General features: G+C 42.1%; 1 protein-coding gene across 1 annotated transcript in view; it reads right to left on the reverse strand.

The window, feature by feature from the left end:
• The window catches only part of CCDC117 (coiled-coil domain containing 117), a 753,979-nt gene that overhangs the window by 326,737 nt on the left and 414,487 nt on the right, over positions 1-12,755 (reverse strand). The window contains exon 3 of the mRNA XM_044068449.1: positions 6,312-6,452. Within this exon, the coding sequence (XP_043924384.1) occupies positions 6,312-6,452 (141 nt within the window). The remainder of the gene's footprint in view (positions 1-6,311; positions 6,453-12,755) is intronic.

The following is a 12,755-nucleotide window of genomic DNA, read 5'->3' on the forward strand; positions in this document are numbered from 1 at the left end:
GGCTGATAAAGTTTGCAGACGACTGCAAACTGGGTGCCATAGTGGAAAGTGCATCGGACACGGATATCCTTCAGAAGGGACGCACGGAAACAGATAGCTGGTGCCAGAGCCATGGCCTGAAGTTAAACGCCAAAAAATGTATAGTCATACCCTTCGGGAAAAACAAGGTAACCCCAAGCTACCATACAGGCTGCAATCCACTAAGCACAGAAGAAGTTATCAGGGACCTGGGGACCCAGGTTGACAGTGGCCTTTCTTTTGACACTCACGTTGCTAAAGTGGTTAGAAAGACCTTCTACATTGCCCACCTGATCATGAAGGGATTCACATCCAGATCTAGTGAGGTCATTGTTCCCCTGTACTCTTCACTTATCAGACCAATGATCGAGTACAATGCCCCATTCGGGATGTATCTCACCTGACATCTGCAGCAATTGGAGAGACCCCAAAAGTTCCTCACCAAAAGGATAAAGGGACTCCAAAATCTGTCATATGCTGCCAGATTGAAGAAACTCCAGCTCTATTCAAGTCGCATACCATCTGCTCAGAGGTGACATGTGCCTGACATACAAGGCCATGTCCAACCCGGAATTAATGGACATGCTCCACCTCAAAAAAATCCAAATCCACCAAAACCACTAGAGCAAGCGACTTAAACATTAGCACGGATATAAATAGGACGTGCTGGAGGGATAGATTTATCACTCAGAGACTCCCTATGCTGTGGAATAAAATCCCGGTCCATGTGAGGCAGAGCACCTCGCTGGCTCTGTTCAAGAGAAATCTTGACCTGTGGATGGGAGATCGTAGGTTTACCCCGGGAATCATCTCTGTGTCACTGCTGGACAGAGGCACAACAAACTAATGGGTACAGTATTTTTTCATATAAGGGGTGGCGTAAGCCACAAAACTTTGGGCTAGGCTTATAAATGCCTTAGGGCAGATAGCCTAGTATAAACCTATGAACTGAAGACCAAGTAGCAGCTTCAAGGATGGAAGTGGTGTCCAGTCATTGAACAAAAGCACCAGAAGAGGCAACAGCCCTAGTGGAATGAGCTCTAAAAGAAGTAGACAAATATTTGCCATGAAAAGAACAACAAAAAGAAATGGACTTGGATATCCAGGAGGAGATGGTTTGCTTAGAAACAGCCAAACCCAATGTCCTGGGATGAAATGAAGCAAAAAGCTGGTTAGAATTAAGAATGGCCTTAGTTTTATCCAAATATTACCTGTGCAAATCCAAGGTAAGCAATACCCTCTCACTAGCAGACTGAGAAGGGAAAAAGGAAGAGATTAGTACTGACTGATTCAAGGACAATTCATTTACCATCTTGGGCATAAAAGAAGGGTTAGTATGAGAGGACACCCTGTCCCTCTGGGGGGAAAAAAAGGCCTGGAGCTCAGAAACCCTCTGAGCAGAAGCAAGAGCCAGCAGCAAGACAGTTTTCCAGGTATAGTGCTGCAAAGAAGCAGAATCCGCAGGCTCAAAGGGAGCCTGAGTCAATTTTTTCAAAACAAAATTAAGGTCCCAAGGGGGAAGAATAGGTTTCCTTGGGGGCCTAAGATGCAGGATGCCTTTAAGAAACTGCTTGACCTCAAAATGAGAGGCCGAAGGAGGATTAAAGGGCAGAGAGGCTGAAACAGCTGACAAATCAGCCTTCACAGTAAAATAGGCCAAGCCAGACTAGAGCAACTCACACAAATAGAAGAGGACCAAATGGACCCCCAATATAAAAGGGTCCTGCTTACGAACATGGCACCACACAGAAAATGTTTCCGTTTGGACATACAAGATTTTCTGGTTGAGGGTTTCCTTGCCTCCTGTAAAACCCTGGACGTGTCCTCAGAAAACAGGTGCCTGAAAGGGATCAAAACCCTATCACTCACAGTGTCAGCTGAAGACTGGACAAGTGAGGATGGATGACAGACACCTTGTCTTGCATTAGGAGGTCCAACTGGTGAGGTAACTTGTGGTGACTGGCCCTGGCCAGATGCATTAAGAGGGGGGACTAATGCTGTCTTGGCCAAAAGGGAGTCACCAGCAAGATTTCTGGGGAGTCCAGCTGAATCTTCTGCAGGACTTTCAGAAGTAGAGGAAGAGGAGGGAAAGCATAAAGAAACATCCCCTTCCAAGGATAAGAAAAGGCATCCATACAGAACACAGGGAGCTGCCTGTTCAGAGGGGAGGCAAAAATATCTACCTGAGGAATACCCCAACAACTGCCTATTGTCAAGTAACACATCTCTGTGAAACATCCATTCATGAGCCTGTGTTTTGGACCTGCTCAAAGAGTCTGCAACTAGTTTGTGCTCTGAAGTAATGCATACTGCCTGAAGAGTTAACTGTTAACTAAGAGTCACCTCCGAAGCTTAAAGAGCCATCTTGCAGAGAAGGTAAGATTTTGTGCCTCACTGCATGTTGACATACCACATTACTGTAGTTTTGTCTGTGTTTATCTTCAGGGGGCCTGGAGAGAACATGGAGTGAAAAGCTTGAAGGGCCAGAATCACAGCTCTAATCACTCTGATGTTGATACAGTCAGACTTCTGATGGGGGGGGGGGGGGGGGGGCAGAGACCCTGAACTTTCAGGTGACCACATGAAACCCCCCACCTCATGTCTAAGGAGTCAATTAACAGTTTTACAGAAGGGACTGGAAGCTGAAAGGGCAGGCCTGGGTTGAGAGAAAACTGTTGAATCCACCACTTCTCATTTTTAGATAAAGAAGGAGAGGTACACTGAAATACAGAGGATGGCAATACTGCAGCCAAACTACATGAGGTACCACTGAAACTTCCGCATATGCAGTCTGGCAAGAAGGAGCACTGGAATAGAAGAGGCCATGAATCTTAGGGCCGAAGAAACTCTCTGGCTGGAGTGACAGTCACAGGAAGAAGAGAATGACAGAAGGCTGTCAATGACAAAACTTGTGGAAGTGGAAGAGAGTCTATCATTGGTATTATCTGAATACTGCATCCCAGATACCCATGATCCTGACAGGGAGTCAGGAAAGACTGCTGGAAGTTGATAGTGAACCCCAGACTTTGAAAAAGAGAGATGGTGAACTCCAAATCCTGTAACAGGCAACTGGGAGAAGGTGCCTGAAGCAACAAGCCATCTAGATAAGAAAAAAGCTGAATGTCTTGGAGCCTGTAGAAAGCAACTGCAGGAACTATGTATTTTGTGAATAGCCTTAAGAAGTAGAAAGGCCAAAACACAAAGCAGAGAACTGAAAATGAGAGGAAGAAACAGAGAAATGTAAAAACACCCTAAAAGAGGCTGAATAGGGATATGAGGGTAAGCATCCTTCAGATTCAAAGACATCACAAAAGCCTGGGGTAGTAAGAGGAAACATGATTTGGAAAGTAAGCATCCAAAAAGAGGGGACCTTGAGAAAGGTGTTGAGCAGGAAGAGATCCAGAATAGGTCTCCAAGTGCCCTCCTTTCAGGGATCCAAACATTCTTGAATAAAAACCTTTTCCACTTGGGAAGGGGAAACAGGCCAAATTGTTCCTTGGTTCACCAGGGACACTAGGACCTCCGGGAAATGATGAAGTTGCTCTACAGAAGGTTGAGGAATCCCTGAAAAAGGGGTGAGTGACTTCCATACCATGAAGTAACCCTAATGGATAACAGAAAGAACCCAAGAGTTTAAAGTGATGAGAATCCAATTTGGAAGACAAAGGGAAAGCTGAAGGGACAAAGGACCCTCATCTAAGAGTATGGAGGGGACAGCAAATTCTCGAAGAGAAACAGGCTCAGCAGATAAAGGAGGTTTCTGGGTCACAGCAGTCTGAGAAACCTTAAAAGAGGAAGCTCACTTACCACCCTTCCTGCCCTAGGATGACTGGCAGGGTTGCCTGCAGACAAAAGCAGATCTAGAAGGATACTTCCTCTGGAGCTAATGGACAGGAGAGACAAAAATATGTTTAAGGGTGTACAAGCCTTTGTCTTTCTGTTGCAAAGACTTAAACAGGTCAGCGGCAGCAGTCCCAAAAAGATGTTTATTACTCAAAGCAGCATCCAATAACTTGTCCTACATGAACTCAGGAAAATAATGGAGACAAAGCCAAGAATAACGCCTCATGACAGACCCAAAAGCTGCAGCACTGGACGAGGCATCAACAGCATCACAGCTACACTTGATAAGAGTGGCGAGCCACTTGAGAAGTAGAAACTAAAATACATAAGGCAGAAGATTTGTCTTCAGAATCAGGGAGGTCAGAAATAACCTGACAAGCTTGAACAATCAAGTCCAGAGCATAACTGGTTAAGTGGGTCTGATAATTAAAAGTCCTAAAGGCTAAAGAAGAAGCAGTGTAGATTGTCCTACCAATTCACTCCAATGACCCACTATCCTTATTAAAAGGCAAAATTTTGGAAGAGGGCAAGAGCTTGGAAGGTTTATCAGAAGAGACGGACACCACAGCAGATCAGCAGAAGGACATGAATAAGACACTCTTCAGGGACCTTATAGAACCCATCAGGTTTCTCAGGAGCAGCAGGCACAGAATCAGAAGACTTGGAAGCAGCAATGAAAGTGTCTAACAAGGCAGCCACACAGGAGGAACTGCAGACAGTTTAGGAGTATCCACCTGAAGTAACTTGTAATATCGTCTCTGAATATCAGATACTTGAGAAGAACTCCACTTAAAATATTCCTTCATCAAGCAACTGTGTTCCCAAAGGACAATTCCTCAAAAGGAGACTCAGGGTTAACAGACTCCTCCTCATCAGAAACATAAGTCAAAGGCAAAGGCATCTGTTGAGAATAGGGCAAGGACCACTCATCAAATTCTGAATACTTATCCAAAGAATCTGGATCCCTAGCCGTTTAGAAGGGGTAGAACTCAAAGGAGGAGCAGGCACAGAAACCCCATGAGGAGGCAACAAGGCAGAAAACAAGCCCTGAGTAAACTACTGCTATTCCCATTGAGGACCCTTAGCATGGGCCAAAACATGTTGCATGCTTTATCAGCCTTAAATACTGGAGATTCTGACCCTTACAGAGATTCAATGCAAGTAACCGGAACCACCTCCCTGACCAATACCTGCTGAATCCCTCTAGGACCCCCCCCCCCCCGAAGATAATCAACCGCAGTTCCCCCTCGATGTCTGGAGCAGATGCCTGCAAAACCTCAGAGGATGTGCGAAAAGATAGAGCCAAAGAAAAGAGGAAAAGAATTGGTGCACCTATCTGATGGCTAGGTATTCAGCACGGCAACACGGTTTTCAGACCAAAGAGTAATAATGGAGTTAGGACTGGCGGCAAAAGAGCTCTGAGTAACTGCACCCGTACATCATTTTTATGCCCTACACCATGTGCTGGGAGCATATGTGTGCCATACGGCACACACAACATCATACAGCTTTGGTATATTGGCCAAACGGGCTACCCTAGATGGGAGACCCCTATAGTAAGCCATACTGCAACAGTGTTATGTAAGGACTTCACCATGGTGCAGACACAGCCCAACAAGCATTCAAAAGGTGGAAGACACAAAAGCTTATCCTGAGCAGGTCATCAACCAAACAAAGGAGAAGTAAGCGTGCACGTGCATATACACATACACACACATGCACACACATATTTATGGGCAACTTCAAGGACCACCACTTCACCTATGACACGTTTTTGGTATTTGGGAGGGAACCCAACGACCCACCGAAAATCCATATGGACATGCCAGAGAGAAAGTGCAAACTCCACACAGAAAGCATGCAAACTCAGTTCTATATAAATAAAGGAAAGGTACTCATCACAGACAAATGCCAAAAAAGCTAAACAAGTATGAAGAAATACTTCAAAGAAAATAGTTCTGAACACAGGAGCTTTCAAATTTTTTACTTACACTTAAAATGCCAAAAAAGCTAAACAAGTATGAAGAAATACTTCAAAGAAAATAGTTCTGAACACAGGAGCTTTCAAATTTTTTACTTACACTTAAAAAAGCAGTAGCCTTTGGTATTTAGCAGCTCTAACTTTTGTCAGCACTGATGTTAAGTGCTGATAATAGGTAAAAAGCTTGGGCTAGCTTTATGCCAGTGGATGTGAAAAAACTCCTGTGTGAAAACTGCAACCATGAAAAAGAAATATGAAATATCCAAATACTTATTAACCCTCAACTATATTTTCATTTTAGTGCTTATTTTATTTCTGTGTTCATGTCTCCCAAATCATTAACCAAATACACATATCCAAACATTTAGCACAATCTAACTAATAATTTACTGCATAAACAAATGCATTCAAGTTAATCTGCTCACACTACAGATACCTAGCATAAAAAACTGCTATAAAAAAAACTTACATTGACTCTACCACTTTCTCGGACAATATTTCTAAGTTAGTCTTCTGTGACAATCCTAGTTTAAGTACATCAGACATAATCAAGACAGGCTGGTCTGACATTCTGCTGTCCATCTTACTGTCATCATCTTCCAAGACAGCTCTAAGGAAAGGAAAGGAAAACCTTAGACTAATCACTGAAGCATGACAGTTAAGAATACATATTATAAATAACAATTTCATAAATCATATTAAAATATATGAAACACAACAGTACAAAGAGACAACAAGATTTGTATTACCCCTGTTTTCAATTACTTACACTGCAAGCAAATGTCATTTTTTAAAACTTTTTTATCCTTATTTTACTTTATTTTATTTAGGTAAGTGGGACAAGGAGTCCTAAGAAAAAAGCTCCATTTAAAAAATAGTTTGAGTGGTTCATGAAAATGACAGGAAAATATTTGGACAATTGCTAAGTGTATGTTTTGAATGATCAGTAAAACAATAATAATAAAGTTAAGATATCTAATAGAACACATTTCAGTTGCATGCAGCAGACTGACAGAGATGGAGCTGTCAGACTACAGTGTAGCACTTGTCATTTAATTACCTTTCTCCTGGTATTAAACACATCTATATATAGATATATATATATATATATATATATATATATATATATATATATATATATATATATATATATACACACACACACACACACACACCTGGACTACTAATATAAAAAGAAAATCAAATAAAATGTATAACTATGGGTATAAACTCACCTTAAGAGTTGATTTTTTTTTTAAATACCAGGATCGTTTGTTGCATTACAGCATAGCAAGTGATTCATCCCTGACTGCCCAGTCTTCCTGTCCAACTTCCACAGCATTTGCATTATGTCCCCACCATACCTCTCAACTGTCCAGTCTTGCAGAATGTCTAGATTTTTGGTCTGTTCCTCACAAAATTTCTGGTTTTCTCGCAAATCACTGAGGGCTGAAGTCCCTAAACAAGGACATGCATTTGAGTTTCAGACTTCATATATTTCAGAAAATACATGCTAACACAAATCCTGTTGCTCTAGTAACTTTCTAAGTGTATAAGAGCAGTACTTAAAATCTGTTCCTATTCTGGGGCCTTTATCCCCCCATTATTTTAGGCTTTGTCCACATTTCTTGTGCTAGGAGGTTGAAAGGTATGGTCCCTCACTGAACTCCTCCTCTTAGTCCAAGCTGTTGAATTAGCATAATATCACTACTAAAGGGGAGCTGTCTTATGCCTCTTTTCAGTTTTGCTTAAATATGGAATCTAGTTAAATATGCCTTAAACAGAAGCAGAGAAAGCCCCTTGTCCTCAGGTTGTAAAATCCACAAGGAACCAAGCCTAGAAGTCTGCAGATATGTCTTGTCTTGAGTCACTCTGGGGGAAAAAGGACTGGCAAGTGGAGTTCCAAGGCCAAAGTGTTTATTGCCTACTGCCTACTTTTTGTTATGTTTTAATACAACATATACCTCTAGCCAGTTTGGCGATGCTTTACTTCCCCAAACTTGCAGCAATGAAAGTAGGAAGACTAATGGGAGGCAGGAGAGAAGAATCATATAATGGAACTGTGAAACTACTGAAATATCTGTTTTACTGGACTTGCTCACACAACTGTACAATTCTCATCTTAAGGCTGAAAGGTACACTAGTAGTACTGACCTAAGAATACTAAAGCAGCTTGTGCCATGGGATAGCACGTCAAAGCATAACTTGTACAGCTGCAGCAACAAATCTTGCATTGATTCCGCACTGAAGATCCACTCACAGCATAAAGCTGCTGTTCACAATATTCACAAAACATCCTGTGTGATAAAACATTCCTTGAAGAAAGCTGTCATGGTGGTTGAAACCCTGCTAGAACGCGTACTGACAAGACCATCCAGAGTCTTACTACTACTTCCATAACAAACATGTTGAACCTGGAGAGTCAGTTAGAATGTACTTTGCCTGACATGAAGGAATGAAAGCTGCTTGGATTAAGATCACGAAGCATCAGAACCAAGTATCAAGTGAAACCTACTCAGGTTACCTGGCACCTCTCATATTCCATAATGCATCACAGTGCCAAGTCTCTGCATATATTCAGTGTGACAAGTGAGCAGTGTCAAACGCTTATAATGAAAGAGAAAGGAAAGCTCTGAGACCAACTAATCCATAGCTAGTGGGAGGATGGGTTGGTATTTTAGAGCCATATCTCTCGATTCTTTGCTCAGCGGTAGCAATGTTGCCTCACAGCAAGAGGTTCTCTTGTTCGATTCTTGGCTGGAGTGCCTTCTGTGTGGAGTCTGGATGTCCTCCCCGCGGTCGAGTGGCGTTCAAAAGACATGCGTGAATGGGCGTGCCTTCGCTGAAGGTCGGGCTGGAAACTCGGCACCATAAATATCTACTGCCAATCATTAGTGGACCGGAGTTCCGCTGTGGCGACCCCTAACCGGGAAAAGCTGAAAAGACAAACAAACAATCTCTCAATTCTTTTCTCGAGAATTCTGCACTAAAAAGAAATAAATGGGAGGCAACAGGGGTACAAAATCAGAGACAAATTTTTAAATATTACTCTAATTCACTTAAAATATTAATAAAATAGGGTATAAGTCAACATGCATTTCTGAATTACAAATATGAAACGCTAATGTCTTGCATTGCATGGGCGGCCGCGGTGGTGCAGCGGTTAGTGTTGTCACCTCACAGCAAGAGGTTCTCCGGTTCGATCCTCGTCTGGGGTGCCTTCTGTGCAGAGTCTGCATGTCCTTCCTGTGGCTGCGTGGGTTTCCTCCGGGTGCTCCAGTTTCCTCCCATATCCCAAAGACATGCTGCAGGTGGATTGGACACTCTAAATTGGCCCTAGGTGTGAGTGTGCATGTGCCTTCTGTGGGCTGGCAACTCAACACCGTAAAACTCCACTGCCAATCATGAGCGGACAGGTGATCTGCTGTGGCGAACCCTAACCGGGAAAAGCTGAAAGAAGAAGAAATGTCTTGCATTGCTGATTGTAATTAAAATTTCATGCGGGACAAGGCAAAGATAAGGCAAAATCAGAGATGTTCTGCAAAATTAGGTGACAGTTGAAGGGTACAGTTACAAAGGATGGGCTTATTCTTACAAAATCATTAAGATATGTAAATCACTTTCTGTATTTGATTAGTAATATATCATCCATAACAGTAAAATAAAGTCTCAAGAAAATCCTCCTGGCCACTCCTCTCGATGTTAACAGCCCCTAATAAGAGTGAATCTAAAGAAGCACCTTGAACTGGACATCAATTCCAGTTTATAGTACTCCTTACAGACCTGCTGACAGCAAAACAAGTAGTTGCTATACCTATATCTTTCAGAGCTGCATTTCAGAAAAAGACAGTAGAAGCAGCAACTGTACTAGCAAAATGAGCCTTAAGCTCCATAACAACAGTTTTATTAACTTGCTATGGCAAAACTATATACAGACAGCCATCTTTCTAAGCTAAGCTTAGAATGGTGTCCAAGTTCTCCTTGGAAGGGGAGACAAATAGTTTATTTATACAAATAGCCTTCATCCTCTCAACAAAATCTAAATTGATGGCACACATCTACACAATGAGGGGGGCACTCTCCCTAACTTCAGCATTCTAGGGAGAATACAAAGGAAGATAAACTGGTTGGTTGAGGTTAGTCTTCAAGGTCACATTAGGGAAAAAAATAGGATTAGAGCAGAAAGTAGCTCTATTCAAATGAGACACTGGATTCTGAAAAAGTAAATGCATTTTTAAAATCCACCTAGAAGAAATTAACTGCCACAAAAATGTTTTCCAAGAAAAGTACTCAAATCAGCAGGTTAAAAAGGAGACCAGGTCAACTTCTTTAATGAAGTACAAATTCCAGGATATCACCTTTAGGAGGGCTTTGCAAAACTTACCCGATACTAGTAAGTTCACTAAGCCAGCATGGAAATTAGAAAACAAACATGAATGTGCCTTGCTGGAGAAATAAATAACCTAGAAATGAAAATCTCAGCAATAAAGTAGAACACACAGGGTCTGGGAAGGGGAAAAGTCCTTTGGTCATGGACTGTACAAAGAAGAGTGCACTTTACTGGTTTTTTTTGTGTGTGCATTTTTTTTTCAATCTCTGAGATTATGTCCGAAAATCATGAAAAGCAGAAATTACTAGTGAATAATGAGACCGAAGCAAAGTCTTAAGCCCGACAGAAGTGTGCATCCTCAGAGACATGCCCCACATGTAAGCAGCAGCAGAAGGAACCAATATGCCAAGGCCTATAAAAGGTTATGAGAATAACTTTGAGCTTGTTTACCTTACCTTTCTAGATGATGTAGAGGAGTCTACGATGCACTCTTGGATTATCCTTAGGGCACCACCGGGTGGGGGTTGATGAAGGAAAAGTAGCTGTTGCACATGTCACTAGGTGGAGATGCATACAGCTCACAGCAATGCTTGGCTCACACAACTAACTACTACTCAATAAAGACTGAAGAACCACTTCAGGGATAAGCGATAAACAGCAGCTTGAGCCTGACCACTAAGACTGCCCCATCTGTAATGGGGATCACCACCTAAAAGTGCTGGAATGAATGGCCTTTTACCATACGCGCACATCTTTTCAGCACAACAGGCAAGCCAATATCATCCCTTATTTGTGGAGATACCAAACCACTGGCATAATGTTGGTGGGGATGAAACTCATCCCCTGAAGACAGTCCTGAAAGACAAGGCAGTAGAAAGTACTGCCTTAATTTCCATGACATAGCATCTGATTCCACTCTACACATCTACAGCCAGACACCCTTGCACAGTCTGTTCATAATAATGGGTGGTGCAGTGGTTAACGCTGTCGCCTCACAGCAAGAGGTTCTCCGGTTCGATTCTCTGCTGGGGTACCTTCTGTGTGGAGTTTGCATGTTCTCCCTGTGTTCACGTGGGTTTCCTCAGGGTACTCCAGTTTCCTCCCACATTCTAAAGACATGCTTCTGGAGCATTTCTCCCCAGGCCTCTGCTGAAAACAGGATCTTTGAAACCTAGTCGGACTTTCCTGGTCAACAAATGTTAAATAAAATAAAAAATAAATAAATAATCCATTATGAAGGTGCTACATTGTAAGGGCCACAAAAAGAAAATAGGAACATTTCTGCAAAAGCAAGAAGAAATCACTTACTTATTTCTCTAGGCAGGGCACATTAATTGTGAAATTAGGTACTGTAATAAATAGAGCTCCACAAAAGTACACAGAAAAAAGAAACACATTCTATGACGTGACTCAACAAAAACCAAGATGGTGTTTTTACTGCTTTTTTTAATGTAAGCTTACAAAATAGGTAAGTTATAAGAAAAGACAATCACCAAACTATTAAAATATGCTTAAGCCCACAAAAAGGAAAAAGGTTTGACAGTAAAAATGTATAACTTCCAAGAAAAATAAGATAAAGTACAGTTGTGTAAGTAAACTTAACATAACAGTAGGTGTTCATACGATCACTGCTGCAATAGCTTCAGGGCACCTACAATGCACCAAAACAGTCAGCCTGAGCAGTGTTGACTAAAAAGACAGGTTTGGGTACTTGGTTCCCTCTTGCTTGTTAATGTACCACATAACTGTGATACTGTCTGTAACAACTTGAAGAGTTCCTGGGGACCAAAGCTGATTCAGAGTTAAATGTCTTGACCAGGGCAAGCATCTCATTTATATTTATGTGCTAGCGCCTGTCCTTGGTGTCCCACAAAACTGCACTGTTATCCCCCCTGAAACTGCTCCCCAAACAAAGTCTGAGACATCTATGGTGACGGATTGCTTTGGAAAAGGGAGGAAGAAGGGGAAACCTGAATTTAGGGATAGTTTCTGTCTCCACCAGATGATTTCCCTTCTAACAAACCCCAAAACAGGAATTTGAAAGAACAAAGGCTGTTGGTGCTAAGACCAGAGAGACTTTAGATAGCACTGTATCTTTCTCATGTGGAGTCTTGCCAGGGGTATCATGAGAACCACTGAGGACATGAGACCCAAACTCCTGAGGTATTCCCTTGCAGTCACTGAGGTCTGAGTGGAAAACCTTAGAAATGCAGCTATTTTTTCCTGTGGAAGAAAAGCTCTTTGAACTGAGGTGTCTAGCTGGGACCCCAAAAACACACTCCTGTGTGAAGGAGTCAAAAAGTCTTTCGAATATTCTCTTGGAATCTCAGATTCTATAAGCTATTTCTCACCCAGGGGAGAGATTCCTGACACTTTGAAAAAGGCTCTGCAAAGATAAGTAAATCATCTAAATATTGAAAAATGTAGATACCCTACAGCCTGCAATGAGCTATAACTGGAACTAGGCTCTTTGGACTATCCACTGCAGTGTTCACAAAGGGAAGGCAGAAAACTGACAATGTAATCCACATACACAGAGCCCTAAGAAATGCCTGGAGTCTGGATAAACAGAGATGTGATAAG

Source organism: Protopterus annectens, chromosome 4.part0 (assembly GCF_019279795.1).
Source record: "Protopterus annectens isolate FY-2018-M chromosome 4.part0, PAN1.0, whole genome shotgun sequence".
Classification (NCBI taxonomy): domain Eukaryota; kingdom Metazoa; phylum Chordata; order Ceratodontiformes; family Protopteridae; genus Protopterus; species Protopterus annectens.